Source organism: Natrix helvetica, assembly GCF_964273705.1.
Source record: "Natrix helvetica genome assembly, chromosome: 6".
Taxonomy (NCBI): Eukaryota; Metazoa; Chordata; class Lepidosauria; order Squamata; family Natricidae; genus Natrix; species Natrix helvetica.
Genome location: NC_138553.1, coordinates 40,744,172 through 40,761,508, shown reverse-complemented (window position 1 = coordinate 40,761,508; position 17,337 = coordinate 40,744,172). Strand labels below are relative to the sequence as shown.

The window sequence follows — 17,337 nt, the reverse complement described above, 5'->3', positions numbered from 1 at the left end:
AGCCCCGACCTAATGCGCGAGCACTGCGAACCGGCAGGGAAGGTAAGTGAATCCCAACTCTGATCAGCAGTAAACTGTTCCAATTATGAAATAGATAGGGATGGGAATGGATAAAACATAGACAAGGAAACTTGAGGCAAAGTTTTGACTTAGTGCATTCCTTGGAAGTCAAAAGCAAAGCTATTCTCAAAGGGCTAGAGGTTTATTAAAACAACTGGTCATTTGTAAACTTTGTATCATGGATTGAATGATCACTCTAACCTTATTAAGTTCATCTTCAATTTGGCATGGTGTCAAACCCAGAGGAAATTCATCTTCTTTAACTTTTTGAATGATATCATAAAGCAGATTATAATCCTCTGCTGTAATACTTGATAAATTAATATGAGGAGGTATGATAGCCTTGCTGAGATTTCCACTATTCAGAAGGCTGATAATTTGTTGAGAATTCCTACAAAACAAACACAAAAATGCAAAGGCATACAATCACCCAAAAGAATAAGGATGGAAATTCCCAAGTGAATTATTCTATTAAAAAATAAATAAATAAATATTCATACTGGACAATGCATTTCTCATTTATGATGTTTGCTTTGAAGCCCAGAACAGCAAACACCACTAAGGTTGCCAGCACAGAAGTGAAAAAATTGATGAAGGACACCAGAACAGCATCGAAATGGCAGTTGTTGTCTCTCTTGTTGTAGCTTGAAAAGGCAATGACTCCACCAAATCCAAGTCCTAAGGCAAAGAACACCTGAGTAGCAGCTTCTCTCCACACCTTAGGCTCCAGCATTATTTCAAGCTGTTTGAAATCAGATACAATATAAGTCAACTCCAAAATGCAGCATTTCTATTAAGCAGAGAGGCAACAAATAATCAGGAAACATTCTAACTATCACTTTCCAGGGGTAACGCACATCTCAGCCCAATTTGATAATGGTCACTAGATCAGTATTTGTCAACCTCAGCAGTTTTAAGAAAAGTGAACTTCAACTCCCAGAATTCCTCAGCCAGCAAAGGGCATTCTGGGAGTTGAAGTCCACACATCTTTAAAGTTGCTAAGTTTGACAAATAAACACTGCACTAAATAATCAAGAGTACATTCTGTCCTCTATTTGTTTTGAAAAATAGCTAAAACATATTCCAAACATTACATAAAATTAACATTAAAATTTTGGCTAATGTTTTCCATTTACATACCTAAAAATTCCAAGAATACTGTCAATATGGTTTTTAAGGATAACTGGAATTTGCCCAGAAAAAAAAATGGCATGTTAGAAATAACAAAGAACATCGAGCAGAACTAAATGGATAAGACTGATTTGAATTCTATATTATTAATTGCTGCTTAATCTCCAAACCAAAATCACAGTACAATTATTATTTCTATATAAAGAAAATATTTTTCAGGATTTTAAGAAAAATGTGCTTTTAATATTTGAAAGTTATTCAATAATATGTATAACCTTTATTGAAAAACCAAGATTTGGGGATTTTTTAAAAATTATTTTTCACTTTTATGTCAATTACAAAAAATACAGAGCTTAAGCAGAGCTTGAATGGAAATGGGAATTTTACTTTGTGAAAACAGAACAACTCATTAGCTAAAGCTAAAGTAAGACTTATGGCCTCACATCTGTGCCTGTCTAATCTGATGAACATGTTGTTAGTTCAATGGTATTTATTCCACTGAAAGCGGATCTAAGATCACAGTTTATGGAATTTGATGTACCGGTATGCCAAATGTCAGTAGTATTATCTAGCAAACAGAAATTTTAAAGTAGCCCATTATTTCAATATTATTTTTGAACATAATGCACTCTTATAATGAAAGCAAATCCAAATATTTTCCCATGATGATAGAGTGATTGTTTTCTAAAAATGTACATTTCGATAATAGGAAATGCATTCTATCTACATAAATACTTCTATTGAGATTATCACATATGAACAAATTTCCCCAAGTTGACATACCATAATTGGATCACTAGATGGCACTATACACACAATTTTTATTCTCACTTTTCAATTTCTTTTGATGCTTTTTTTCAATCATGTAATCTTGCTGTAGGAAAGTTTCCCCCTCAACATGTCAGTAATCACATTTCTCTGAGATTTTATGGTTCAAATATTGCTACATCTACTCATTATTTGATGAAAAATAAATTTATGGACATAAGGATGCAACTATATGTTCACTTCCTTAGAAGTTAAAAACATTGCAAAGTATGATAATTACTTCTAATAGGATGGAGGATTAACAGGTGCATCAGTGAAAAAGCATAAATTTTGCCACAGAATTGTAGATAGAATTGTGCTGGTCTTTGACCAAAATAAAGATTTGATTTAACTCGAGTAGGTAGAATTGGCAAAGACCTGAAATCCAAGGGACTAGCTGCTTGTCAATATAGATAATATTGAGCTAAGAATGGCTCAGAATTTACTTTTATTTTTATATACTGAAAATACTGGGATGGTGGCTCAGTTCATTGCAACCATTATAAATGATCAGACATGACAATGAATTGCAAGTTTGTAACAGAACAGTTTTCTTAAACTTGATATAGCTCTGTTAAGTGAAGCACCTGATTTAAGCTGAACTTATAAATACATGGAGATAGCCATAATGATTCAAAATATTCAATTTATTGTAATTCAAACAAAAATATTGACAAACTGGCCCCTCCTATATTAAAAATGTCATCTATTCCAGCACTCCAGAAAATGAGCAGTGATGGCTTTATTGTACACCTCTGATTTAGTTAAACAAATTTTGTTCTGTCCTAAAAGTGTTTTTTAAGAGGCAACTGGACTTTCTGGTTTTTCTTTGAAGACATTTCACTTCTCGTCCAAGAAGCTTCTTCAGAGCTGAAGAAGCTTCTTGGATGAGAAGTGTTAGATACTTGTTTTAACTACAGTGGTTTCCACCAAGGTCCTCTGTTCCGGTGGGAACAGAGGTTTAATCCTATTGGTCGAAGGGTCTGACAGCTTCCTATAAAAGGGCTGCTGTCAGACTCAATCTTCACTGGATTGTTCTCATTTGTTGTACTTAATAAAGAGCTGTTGTTACCGTTAAGCCTGTGTGTGCCTATCCATTACCCAATCTAACACTGGCGACGAGGGTGGGATTGAAAGGCAAGTAGGCGAACCAAAAAAGCGTAGCAATGCAGCAAGTACATCCAGCCCAGAGCTCAGCGCAGCTTCGAGCAGCCATTTTTGAGCGGCAAACTCAAAACACCCTCTGAACACAAAATGGCCATGCACGCCCCACCAACTCCATATGACCCAGTCACCAAGCACTGGGACTCGTACATGCTATGATTTGACTGCTTTCTCGAGGCAAATGACCTCATGGGCCTTTTTGAAAGCCGCAAGAAGAACATGTTCCTCGGATACTGTGGCCGGGAAGTGTTCGAGATGGCGAAAGACCTCTCTGAACCGACACCACTGCAATCAGTCACCTGGTCCGTGCTCCAGCAAACGTTGAGGACCTATTATGCCCCCAAGCCATCCAAGCCTGTTCGCCAGCATGAGTTTAACATCAGAAACCAGAAAGAGGGCGAATTGATTAATGAGCATGTTGTGGTGCTTTGCAAGGCTGCAGCGTTCTGTGAATTCCGAGACCTGGACGAGTTGATTCTGGACCGCATAATTTGCAGCGTGCGGGACATTAACCTACAGAGGAGGTTACTTGCTAAATATAATCTCACTCTGCAGATCGCATTGGACAAGACCAGGGCGTCCGAATCAGCCGTCAAATCTACTGAGACTCTGCAGTGCCAAAGCGCTCTACAAGACGCGTGAAAGAGTACACGCTTACATCGCGAGGCTGCAGAGCCCGAGAGCTCAGAGAGCGAGGAAGATGACAGCTGCCGCATGCGCAGTAGCCATGCCCAGCTAGCGTGCAAATTCAAACTGTGTCTCCCGCCTTGCGCTAGCTGTAGAGGAGACCATGCCAGATCAGCTTGCCATTTTCGTGACACAACTTGCTAGTGCTGCGAGCGAAAGGGGCATATTGCAAAGGTGTGCCGGAGTGAATTCCATGTCACTACCTGGCAGCCTAGAAGCGCACCAAACCGCCAACAGAGGCCCAACCAAGGGGCCTGGCAGAAGCCACCATGGCACTCAGAGGGCGAAAATAGAGTCACCTACCACACGTCAATCGGCCAAGTCCGCACCAGGCGGCCAAAAAAGCTGAAGGTCACAGTCTTCATCGAAGACTCTCCATGTGAGATGGAGATTGACACTGGGTCATCACTGACCATCATGCCATGGTCTACCCTAAAGCAGGCTATCCCTAGCCTAAAGAATCAGCATCTTCACACCCCTGACATACGCCTACGCGATTACCAGGGAAATCAGGTCCCCATCGTGGGCCAAGGCACCTTCCAGGTGAAGTTCAAGCAGTTCAGCAGGAAACTCCCAGTGACAGTGGTCAGCGGCAACCTGAGAGCCTCCTAGGGCTAGATTGGTTCCAAGCCCAGGGCCTAGAAGTGACGGTATCAATGCCTTGAAAGACGACGGCTCTTTAAGGAGTTCGAGGACATCTTCGGCACCAGTCTGGATAAGTATGTGGGGACTCCAATTTCCTTTAGTTTGGACCCCAACATAGCCCCAATAAGGCTAAAACCCAGGAGAGTACCTTTTGCTCTCTGCCCCAAAATTGACAGGGAAATTGACAAACTCGTAGGCCAGGGAATCCTAGAGCCAGTGGATCAGGCATGCTGGGAGACCCCTATAGTGACATATGTCAAATCTGATGGGTCTGTCTGCATATGTGCGGACTACAAGTGCACAATAAATAAAGCGCTACAACAAAGCGCCTACCCTGTACCCATTGTACAGCACCTCCTTCATTCATTAGGCCCCGGAAATTGTTTTGCAAAATTAGACATGGTGCAGGCATACTAACAACTGCCTGTAGATGGCACTGCGGGGAGGCCCAAACCATTGTGACGCACAGGGGTGCACTCAAATGTCACCGTCTGCAATTCGGCGTTAGTATCGGCTCTGGACTGTTCCAAAGCGTCATGGGATGGCTTTTGCAGGGGATTCCAGGAGTCGTCCCCTATTTCGGCAACATCTTGGTATTGGCTGCAAGTGAGGCGCAACTTTTCAAACATGTACGAACAGTTTTGGCTTGAATTAGAGACAAAGACCTCCGTCTCAAAAAAGAGAAATGCCAAATTAACATGCCAAGGGTTGAATTCTTAGGGTAACTAATCGATGGCTCTGGGATTCACTCAACCACACAAAAAATTAAAGCAATTCAAGACGCCCCCACACCTCGCAATCAAACCAAGCTGCAGGCGTTCCTCAGGCTCCTTAATTTCTACAGCATATTTCTTAAAAAGGAAGCCACCATTGCTGAGCCCTTACACCATCTCCTGGCTAAGAATGTGAAGTGATCCTGGGGCAGAGCCGAGGCTGCCTGTCGGTGGACTCCTTTCTGGTACAATACAGCCAGACCCTGCCATTGGTGCTGCGACGCTTCCTTGTTTGGCATCGGCGCCGTCCTCAGCCACCGCATGCCCAACGGAACCGAATCCCCTATTGCATTTTACTCCAGGACCTTATCTGCCGCAGAGCGGAACTACAGCCAGCTGGACCGTGAAGTTTGGCTGCAGTGGCTGGAGTAAAAAGGGTTCCATGAGTATCTATATGGCCGAGACTTCGAACTGGTTACAGACCACAAGCCGCTGTTGGACTTACTGGCTGGGGACCGACTACCCCAGTGTCATTATCATCCCGCATGACCAGATGGACCATCTTCCTAGCTGCCTACTCCTACCATCACATCTACCGACCAGGGTCCACTTTGGGGCATGCTGACGCTCTAAGCTGCTGCCCGCTGCCTGAACTTCTCAATGACCCTACCCCCGAGATGCCAGTCCTCCTCATTGATTGCCTTGAGACTGGGGCTGTCTCGTCCAGTGACGTTGCCCGTCACTCTGCAAAGGACTCCACCCTCAAACAAATTTTGAACTGGGTATGGAGGGGGTGGCCCAGGGGGCCTGTTGGGGCTGATTTCAAAATGTATTTTGCCAAACGCGATGAGTTATCGGTTGTAAATGGCTGTTTACTGTGGGGGGTCAGGGTTGTTGTTCCAACCAAATTGCACATTGAGTTTTAGAGGCTTTACATGTAGGGCATCCTGGAATTGTCAGGATGAAGTCTTTGGCTAGGAGTTACGCGTGGTGGCCTAACATGGAGAGGGAGATAGAAGAATGTGTGGCTACCTGCACACCGTGCCAGGAGTCCAGACCAGCTCCCCCAGAGGCGCCCCTAAAGAGTGGGAGCGACCTCAAGCACCATGGTCTAGGGTGCACATTGACTTTGCTGGCCCAGTTCATGCCAGACATTTCTCGTAGTTGTGGACGCCTACTTGAAATGATTAGAGGTAGTTCTGATGACCTCCGCTACGGCAGAAGCAGTCATCAAGGTGCTACAGAGAGTTTTCTCCATGCACGCCTGCCTGATGTCTTGGTCTCGGACAATGGGCCCCAATTAATGGCCATGCAATTTGAGACCTTCCTAGCAGCTCAGGGAATCAGGCATGCCCTGGTCACGCCATTCCATCTGACCTCCAATGGTCAGGTGGAGAGAATGGTGAGATCTGCAAAAGAGGCCCTCTCTAGGATTGGCCCGGTAGATTGGCAAACACGGGTTGACCACTATTTGCTAATTCAGTACATCACACCCAGTGCCACTACAAGGAGAAGCCCCTCCGAGCTTCTCATGGGTCGCCGGCTAAGGTCCCACTTATACTGGCTACACCCCAATTATTCTGCCTCATCACCCCCTGACTCCACAAGCAAGATTTGGACATTTAGCGTAGGGGATTCGGTATACACCCACAACTACGCCGGGGGAACTCTGTGGATTCCTGCCACAGTGATAGGCATCACCGGCCCTCGCTCTTACCCCCTAGAGCTCAAGGACAGTAGGAATTGGAGAAGGAATATTGACCAACTCCATGGCCGCTTCTCCAACTCCACTCTTAGACAACCAGAGGTAATGAGTTAGCCAAAGCCCTACCCAAACGGAGCAAACACTCACTCCTTCCACGGCCAGCTCAAACTCGAGGGTACCTGGAAACTTATCTGGTTATGTTGCAGCCTGCAGCGAGCTCTGAGCAAACTGGTTGTAGAAGCTCCAGCTGCAGCCTGTAAAAGGTTCCAGGAGTTTCCACCAAGCGGAGCTGCGGAGCAAACAGGTCCGTCCGACCTGTCCAAGGAAACCCCTCCTACTGAACTGTGCAGGACAGGCAGAGCTACCCCAAAGCCCACCTACCTGCTTGACTACGTAACAAGTAGGCTTGTTCCATCCAAGAGGGGAGGGGTGTTAGGTACTTGTTCTAACTAAAGTGGTTTCCACCAAGGTCATCTGTTCCTGCCGGAACAGAGGTTTAATCCTATTGGTTGAAGGGTCTGACAGCTCCCTATAAAAGGGCTGCTGTCAGACTCAACCTTCGCTGGATTGTTCTCACTTGTTGTACTTAATAAAGAGTTGTTGTTACCGTTAAGCCTGTGTGTGCCTATCCATTACCCAATCTAACAAGAAGCGAAACGTCTTCAAAGAAAAATCAGAAAGTCCAGTTACCTCTTGAAAAAGCATCTTTGGGACAACCATGACATGGATGACTGAGAATCTCCCTAGACAAATGGTGTTCTGCACTGCAAGAAACCCGCCTTTAAAATAATAGGCAGTTGAGAAAAATGCAGCCAGAGGTCCAGATCTCTTGTTATTGCTTCCAAGCTTAAGGAGATACTCAATTCCTATCTCTCTGTGTATTTGGCAATGCAAAGAGTTAAGATGAAGTGCTGAGCATCAAGGAGGGGAGTAAACAACTGTTGGTGGCAGAAGATGAAGAAGATTGTTGCAAAAATATTTAATACAAGGGATATTTGTATCTGATTGTTCTCAAAAGGATTATTACATGCCCAAACAAGTTGCTCATCTAAAATGGACAGCGTGTAGAATTAATTTCCAGTTGCAGAGGGTGTACAATAAATCAGGGTCACATATAAAGGGATTACATAAATCTTAGTTCTTTCCAACTGCTGTTTCAGACTTCCTAGGTGACTTTTCCTAAAGCTTTGTATCATTTTCTGCTTTATCATCATTAAATTTTGAATAATGCTTCCAGGATTCTGATATGTGTTAATGTTCAAGATAGATTTGGAATTGTCTTGTGCAAATCGGATGGATACTTTGCAACATGTTAATCACTTTTCAACTGTGCACTAAGATAATTTAGATTACATAATAGCTGCAGCTGTGAAGGTCTTCAAAGGGGCATTTTGCTTTGATCAAAATTTGATTGAAGTGCCCATTTGAAGTGGCACAACAGAATGAAAAAGCATTTAATTTTAAATGTTGGATTAGTGGGGCTATGCTGTTTGGAGCTTTACAATAGAAGATCATTCCTGGTTTGGGCAGAGCTAGTCAATTGTTCAAGTTGAGGCATCACTTTGAATCAGATTGCTGTAGCCTTGAAGCAATTCCCCAATGTGGAGTTGAGCCACTCCTCATAGCTTTATTAAATATTTCTCTTTAAGCTTTCACTCTTTAATCCTATGAAGGAGAGCACAGGCATACTGGTGAGAACTATCCCCTTCTCCACATTTGGATCAACCCAGACATTAGAACACAACTGAACAGGGAATCAGAGGAGGGTGCAAGTATGTCAAGGATTTCTTTATCTAATTTTGAAACTTACATTATAAGAGTAACATAAATTTGCTATCCTCCTGTTGCAGACTAAGTTATCTTCTTTTCTTTCATTAAGTCACACCAATACAATGTTTGGGATCTCTTTCTTACTGCTGTAAACTTAAACCACTGAAAGTGAGTATGAATCAAGAATCAAGGACAATACCAGTTAGATGGAAAATTCCTAATCCTCTGAGAGTGACGGTGTAGTTCAAAAATACAAAAATAATGACCTTTTATATCTGAGCTAAAACTATCTTCCACAACACATGTATCTCAAATCAGTAGACTTCTAACTGATTTGGAGTTTATTGAAGCTATTGAAAGGCAAATAGTAAGTGTGATCAGAAGCGATCAAGCATTACCTTTGGAGTAAACATATGACGAATCCCATCCAGTGAACCATTTAAAAGCAGCCCTCTGATTAGAAAGCACAGAAGTACGACATAAGGGAAAAGAGAGCTAAAGTACATTATCTGAAAGATATTAAAAGCAAATCATTTTTAAAATTTCTTAATCATCCTGCCGTGGCTGACAATAGCAGTGGGACTAGTCACAAATGTAGGTTTTTAGTGTACATTCTCAACAGTCAATTCTGTGTTGTCTTAAGATAATGAATTCTCCAAACAGGCACACTCCAAATGTCTTGGACTTCAACTGCCCTAGTCACCAACCAGTAGAGCCTTTATGGGGGATAGCTGGCAGTAAAGTCAAAACTCTATTAGAAGGCACCAGGTTGGAAAAGGCCCACTTAAGAGGTCAGTAACAAAGGTTATTGCTCCTTTACTGAAATACATGTATCATTGAAATCAGAAATTATTTTATTCTGAAATAAATGAGAACAGAGCAGAGAAACATGCATCATCACCAAGAGAGACCATAATGATCTGATCATGTCTCTATAGCAGGGTTGTCAAACTCCCAGCCCGCAGGTCGGATGCGTCATACACTGGCCATGCCCACGCCCAGTTTAGCGAAGGGGGGGGGAAGTCCTGATATGTCACATGACACAGCCGTGACGACTTGAGTTTAATACCCCTGCTCCATAGAGAAGACTAGTGGATATATCAGGATTCATTGTTATGTTTGGTACTTTCTGAAGCCCAAGCCTTCTTGCTCCCCTGACTCACTGAGCAAAAAAAAGAAAGGTCCCCCACTCCATATTCATTTAGGACATCAGTGTACCTGTAAACCATAATTTAAAAATAGCACATTGTTGGGGATGGGTGCGGCTTGGCGTCACAACGACACGACTTGCAATCTTGGGTCTCCAGGATTGCTGTCGATATCTCTGTTTCTGGATGGTCCTTTTGGGCCTAAACTGTTCTGAAGGAACAGTAATAGAGAAGAGCATGTCCTGCTGATATCAGGGACATCACAAACCCCTGATTGATCCAGGAGAAAGCTCTTTTTGCCAGCTACAAGAGAAGCAACCAAAATGGCTGCCAAAGGTTGGGACAAGCCTCTGAAACAGAAGCTTATAATAATAAAAAAAAATTATTAGATAAGGGAAAACCCAGAAGAATTGGAATTTAAAATAAAATTGAAGATAGAAGAAAAAAGGTGGCGAATCAACTCTGGTTTAATATGATCGTCTTATCTTTTCGACCTTAACTTTATTTGTTTTCTATGGATGGACTCTTTACAAATGCCTCTTATTTTTAAATTGGACTGGTCTCTTTTTCTTCCTTCTTCCTCTATACTTTCTCCATTTTTTGTATTCATGGCTTAAAAGCTTCTTCTCTTGTAAGGCTAGGACACAGCATAATTTTTTACAGGGTTTTTTTTTCCCCTCTTGGACAGAGAGGCAGAAACAGATGGAAAAGTGGTAACACTGCCATCTAGTGGCTAGAGGCTTGGCAATATCTGATAAAGCTATAATCTTTGTTTACTGAAAGGCACAGTGGAAAACATTTTATTGATACAGGTGTTACTTTGAAGGAAAGAGAAAGCTTTGATTTGAAAAACTCCACTGAATTTGTTTGACCTAAAAAGTCTCGGATGTTTTGGCAGTGTTTATAACCTGGAAAATGGCACAATGTGAAGAAGAAAAGGCACTAACTTTGCAAAGAATTTTCTTAGAAATTCAAAAAGTTTTAATAATTACAGAGAGAATTGAAAAGAGATTTGAAATTATAGATCAAAATACAAAAAGTATGGGGACAGCGATGAAATTTGAGGACAGAGCTGAAAAAATAACAGAGACATATCAAAGTGATAAGAAAATTGTTGTCACTGACAGCAAACTGAGAGTGGAGAGAAATGACAGGTGTGAAATATGGAAAGGAGAAATTGATGAACCAGATCTTCATTTCGGATGTCAGAAAATAGATGAAGAAAGGAGAGAAAATTTGGCAGAAATAATTAGAGTAATCTCGGCAAAAGCACTAATGATAACAAAAGTGAAGCTGATAAACAGAGCAGATAAAGGGTTTCAAATTCTTATAATGAACAACAAGTTCTTAAGAGAAGTCCACATAATACTTATCAAAAAAATATTTAGAATACAGACTTTACAAATGGCAGGAGATATTGGACTACACTATCTCTGGAAGGATACAGGATGATGAAATGAAATGTCACAATAAATTTTAGTTAAATGTAGTTAAATTTTGAGTGGTACATACAACATAATAATAGCTATAGTTAAATAAATGATTAATAATGATAACAAAGCATTTTTATATATACTGGATTGATAATATGAAATTATGAACTATTATCTTGCTCAATGACAGAGACTGCAAAGGAAAGCAAAAATTAATTTTGATTTTATTTTTTATCTTTAAAGGTAATTAAAATCACTTTATTCCAAGAAAACCATCTCTCTCCCTCCCTCCCTCCCTCCTCCCTTCCTCTCAATCTTTATTTCCCCCCCTCCCCCACTCGCCTTTTCTGGTTTAACAACTGTTATGATTTTAATGGTACCACTCCATTTCAAGTGATGAACAATATAGTTTTAATTTGATGGCCAAGTTATTATGTTTTAGGAAAATATTCTATGAATTTTTAAACATAGCTCTGAAAACAGCAACTATGCCCTGAACAGTGGATAATAAATTATTAATATAAAAGCTAAAGCTCATTTCTTGGTGATTTTATGACCACATCCATCTAATTTTCACGGAATAATATGGAGGTAGTTGGCCATTGCCTTTTTTTGAAATGTTTTCTTAACCTCTCAGTCTAGTCTACAATCTGACCCCTTCAAATACAAATCCATTTAAGTTTTTGATGTCAGCCAAAGTTTTTTGACAGCTACTACTGTTATATCTGAGAAAAAAAATAAGTGAAAGCCATTATGAATAAGCTATTTAGGAGAGATTGCATTGAATGACAACCCATCTTTGAAATGAAGTATCTAAAGTAGAGGTGGGGAACTATGACTTGTGGACTTCAACTCCCAGAATTCCTGAGTCAGCCATGCTGGCTCAGGAATTCTGGGGGTTGAAATCCACAGGCCATAAAAGAGCAATAGTTCCCCACCTCTGATCTAAAATATAATTTTCTTAGTAAGTGGCATTGCCAGACCACATTTCACTACAATCAAGTTTTTTGCCCACTGGAAAGACATTCATGAGAAGAATTCCTAAATGCATATATTTGCAGAACAATAAGATATGAAATATATATGAAAATGTTTGTGCAGTCAAAAGAATGTCAAATAAAAAGCTTAATTCACTATCTCCATATACTACAAATAATATTTTCTTCCTCACTGCAGTAGAAATAAAATATTGAATGGTCCAAATCAGTTGTGAATGACTCAAAAGAATAGAGCCCTGCTGGATTAGAGGCTTGCCTAGTCTAGCATTATGGGCCAAAAGTAGACACTTAATGGATCTGAGAGGTTTACAAAGAAGGATGCAAGGGTGATTAAACACTTAGTGTCAGGAGGATCACTTAGTATGAAACTTATCTTCAGATGACATTTATCAGTTTTAGCTTAATTATTCATAAATTATGGCTGCATAAAATCGGGTCAACCAATTATATTTTCTGGATGTGCTACTGCAATGTTCATCTAGGAGAAGGTCTTTATGATGACTAGGAGTCAACACCAACTTGATGGCACCATTATTATTGCTCATCTTGATTATTTGCTTCCCCAACATGGTTAATTAGGCGATCAATTTTAATAATCCTATTTAGCTCTTTTCCACTCTATCTTCTTCAAATAAAGCCATGTTATCTTCTGTACTAGCTGGGGCTCCTACTCCAAAACTGCTCTGTGGTCTCCAGAGACCACAGCTCCAATCTTCTTTCTGTGATGCAGAACTGCTACAACTCTGTCTCAGCACTCACAATTTCCTTAAAAGATTGCACATCCATTTGAGTGATCTTTTTCTTGCTGTTGGAGTCCTCCATATGATTATATCACAAATGTTTGATACTTGAACTGACTGTTCCCCTATTTGTTTGATTCTCCAAATCAAATTAATAAAGCTCAAAAATAGAGCTAGTAATCCCACTCCGTTGGGTTTTCTTTTCTTTTTTTAATTAAGTGTTGAGATGTAATTATAAGTATTATTCATAGCAAATGAAAACAGATCAAGGTTCTCATGCCACAATAATCCTTTCTTTTATTCAAAGATGGTTTTTGTTTTTAGCAGACTATAATTTAAAAATTATTATACCAACATTTTTCTACTTGAAAGCATAAAGAAACATACACCAGCCCACAGTGAGTCATGTCTTCCAGCAAACTTTGGCAAAATAGGCAAAAGGGTGTGGTGAATAAGAACGTAGGTGGCAATACTCACTTTGCCTGAAGATTGGATGCCTTTAATCATTGCCAGGCACACCATAACCCATGCAGCCAACAAACAGATGGTCATTTTCCAATTCAGACCTCCACCCTCAGATATAGAATTAGAAATATTGAGTGCTTCTCTGTACCAGTAATATGTTGTAGCTGAGCTTTTTTCACATTCGGGCTCCACAACTGAGGAGAGAAGAGGAGAGGATCAGAATGGGATTAGAAAATAATACATTTTTTTTTTGCAGTAGTCCAAAAGCCTTAAGGCAATTGCTGCAATCTGCTGTTCAGCCTTTTGGACCATATTTAGATATTTACATCTGAGAACTCAGAAAAATGAGCCAAATTGTAAATATTTTGTTGGCATGTTGTTCTAAACCTCTACAATGCCAATAATTACAGTTAGTCCCATGTTGTCTTGAAAAGCAGTTCAAGACTTTTTAAATGAACACGTCAAACTCTTTCTTCCAATTTACCAGATGGCTTCATCTCCTACACAAAAGGTGTTTATTTTCCTCCACTAGTCTCATATATTTTTTATTTTATTTCTAATTTCTGTTGGTGATATTTTCAACTTTTAACTCTCTGACTGTCTCTGCTTCCTCATCTAGGAAGAAGAAAGGCCCTTCTTGGTGTCTTCTCTTGGATTTATTGAGAGGTTGGAAGCAGAGGTGATATTCAGTAGGTTCCGCCCAGTTCTGGAGAACCAGTAGTGAAAATTTTGAGTAGTTCGGAGAACCATTAAATACCACCTCTGGCTTACCCTGCCCTCATCTATTCTCTGCCTCCCGAGTCCCAGCTGATCAGGAGGAAATGGGGATTTTGCAGTGACCTCCCCCTGGAGTGAGGTGGAAATGGAGATTTTACAGTATCCTTCCCCTGGTACGCCCACTAAGCCACGTCAACAGAGCTGGTAATAAAAAGAATTGAATCCCACCACTGGTTGGAAGCCAAGGAAGTTACTAACCATTAGAGAGATTAGTATACAATGGAAGAAGTAGCCATGCTTCTAGAAAGAACCCTTCATCTCATAAACTACAAGAGCCCTGCAGCTCATTCAGAACAACTGTTTTCCCTTCAGTTAAATGAGAACAATGAAAGGGGTTTTGAAGTGCAATGCTGTTTTAAATTGCAGCTGTGGAATAATCCAGATTCAAAATAAGATTCAAAGTGTATTAAGTGCAAACGTAATACATGTTGGAAATATCTTAAACCAAACACTGCGGTGGTGACTGGGTGTTTCCTAAACTGCATGGCAGCTACAAAGCCCAGTGTTTACAAATATTGTTTTAAAGTATTCTAATACCTTAAAGGCTATCCATTGTATTTCAAACCATGCAGTACTTTGGCTTTTGAAGGTGAATCTAAACACAGTCCTATTTGTAAATGAGTTCAAGATAGGCTTTGTGTGCTGTAATTTCATGTCTGTGTGTGGAACCTCAAGCAGTTGAAGGGACTTAACCTTTTGTCCCCTGGCTAGAATAGGAACAATGAAATCAGGATAGTTAGAACAGATTAATAAGGTGATTTGGCCAGATACATAACAAACTAGAAGGTTGTAATAAGATGTATTAAACTAAATTGTCTCTTTTGCTTTTCCTTCAGAAATATCCAGCTTCAACAGCTTCAAAGGAATGAGAACGGATAGGGAAAGTATACTATTTTAAAATAAGCCAACATATGTCACACTTTTCATGAATTCTTTACTGTACATTCTTAGTGGTAAATAAAAGTCTCTAAATTCTGTGGGATCTACCTACCTTTTTCTGCATTTTCTTTTTCTCTCTTTTTTTAAAAAAAAATTATTCTGGCAGGAAATTCCCTTCAATTAAACTTTTAGAAAAAGACTGAATATATGCCAAATAGTTGAATCTTTTTTCCCCTAAACCATATATTTTATCTCAAATATGGAGTTTTAGAAAAGTCATTCGTTCTAGAATAATATTTATGTATATGTGTGATTCAAATATCAAGAAGCGATTTTAAAAAGTTACTTCAGAAGGTAGACTGCTGTAACATTTCAAAATTATGTATATGCTTCTATCAGACAATTAAGATTTCTTTCTACTTGATCAACATGATAAATAAAATTAAAAGATAGAATGCATTTTACTGGATATTCTAACAAGGTTATGGCCATCAATGATTATGGTACTTAAATCCTGCTGATTTATTAAGCACAGAGTATAGTCTGATTGTTTACACTCATTTCCTTTATTCTCTTGGGCTTTTTACTGTTTAAACTTTGTGGAAATAGAATGAATGTAAAGAGAGAGTCCTTAGTGTGAAATTCAGCCTGAAAGTTATTTACAAACTATAAGCAATAGAAAATATTTGGAATGCAACAAAAAAAGGTTTCAGAATATGCATTTTCCACAGTCAAGGGAAGTGACATTAACATGTGAACATGTTTATTAAAGCCAATTAATTCTAACTCTCTTCCATTAAATGAACTGGACAATACTTTACATTTAAATTTTAAATTTCATATTTAAAAGTTACTTACTTGTTTCCAGTCAGAATATTTGAGGTTTGCAATGATTTCGATCTCAACTTTAAAACTGATCACACATTTTGGTGGAGCTCTTTAGAAGATTCCCTTCTCTCTCTTTTTTTTTATTGCACTACGTGCATAATAAAAAATTGGAATGTATGATAAATTTTGAGGTAATAGATTAATCTTCACCAACTAGATTTCCTCCAGTGTATTGCATTCACTGATAGGGATTGTAGGACAATATATCTCAAGGGCAACAGGTTGGGAAATACTATTGTAAAAAGAATGGGAAGAAAATCTTGTTTTCAGAGTAATTCATTCTAAATGTCAAATCCATAATATCACTCCGTTGATTAATATTCAAAATGGAAACCGATGATTTCCCTATTAACATTGTCCATTTTGGTGAATAGTGGCCACTCAGTATGCCATGATTTACTAGTATGCTAACCAGGAAAGGGCAGCACAATGGCTCATCTCGTTAAGATGATGAGTTGTAGACTGGAGACCTGAGTACAACATGAGAGTTCCCGTTCTCACCCCAGCTGCTGCCAACCTAGCAGTTCGAAATCATGCAAATGTGAGTAGATAAATAGGTATCATTTTGATGGGAAGGTAACAGCATTCTGTGAGGTCATGCTGGTCACATGACTGTGGAAATGTCTTCAGACATGCTCCTGGCTCGATGGCCTGGAAATGGAGATAAACACTGCCCCTTATAGTGGGCAACAAACTACCAGAGTAAAATCTGCAGGGACTTCTCCTTTAACCAGGAAAAAGTGGTCCAAAGTCACCAAATGGGAGTTGACTTCAAATTGGGTCTCTCTGATCCTATTTCAGTCCATTAATTCAACATACCGTATTTCAATATGTGATGGATGATGAAGCTATTGGAGTTCTACAACATGCTGCAGTGCCTTCTCTAATCTGCCAGCTCATTACAGAGAGACATGGCTCATCTAACTGGTCTCTCCAGCTCTTAGTCATTCTTCCGATACTTAATGATGGGATAGTTTTATAATAAAACTAATAATGGTGATGGGAGAAATCAAATTTATTTAACAATGCTACCCGATCAAAATATTGTGGACCAAATTACCTAGGTCTATTTATTTTTCATTTTGTTCTCTTTTTAAAAAAAAAATAACACTTAAAAGGCTTCAGTAAAAAGTGCATTATTTAAAAGAAAGAGAAAAGACAACACATAACGACATTTAACACTTACAAGTATGTGAAGAATTTTTCACCAAGGGACACTGGTCCCATGGTAATGGATGCTGAAAGGACTGAGAAAAGTAAAACAAACTCCATCCAATGATGACATTGTAATACAGGGCCACAAAAAAGCATACCTGTGAAAGAAGCA

The 17,337-nt window shown here is 39.7% G+C and overlaps 1 protein-coding gene across 3 annotated transcripts in view; it reads right to left on the bottom strand.

Annotated features, from left to right (window-relative positions):
* The window catches only part of SLC6A15 (solute carrier family 6 member 15), a 53,496-nt gene that overhangs the window by 12,459 nt on the left and 23,700 nt on the right, over positions 1–17,337 (bottom strand). For 2 of the 3 annotated variants that reach the window (XM_081956815.1, XM_081956814.1), the window contains exons 4-8: positions 17,197–17,323; positions 13,479–13,660; positions 9,081–9,191; positions 561–802; positions 262–451 (exon numbers count right to left, since the gene is read on the bottom strand). In XM_081956815.1, coding sequence (XP_081812941.1) covers positions 262–451; positions 561–802; positions 9,081–9,191; positions 13,479–13,660; positions 17,197–17,323 — 852 coding nt within the window. The remainder of the gene's footprint in view (positions 1–261; positions 452–560; positions 803–9,080; positions 9,192–13,478; positions 13,661–17,196; positions 17,324–17,337) is intronic. The other variant, XM_081956816.1, reaches the window with a different exon arrangement.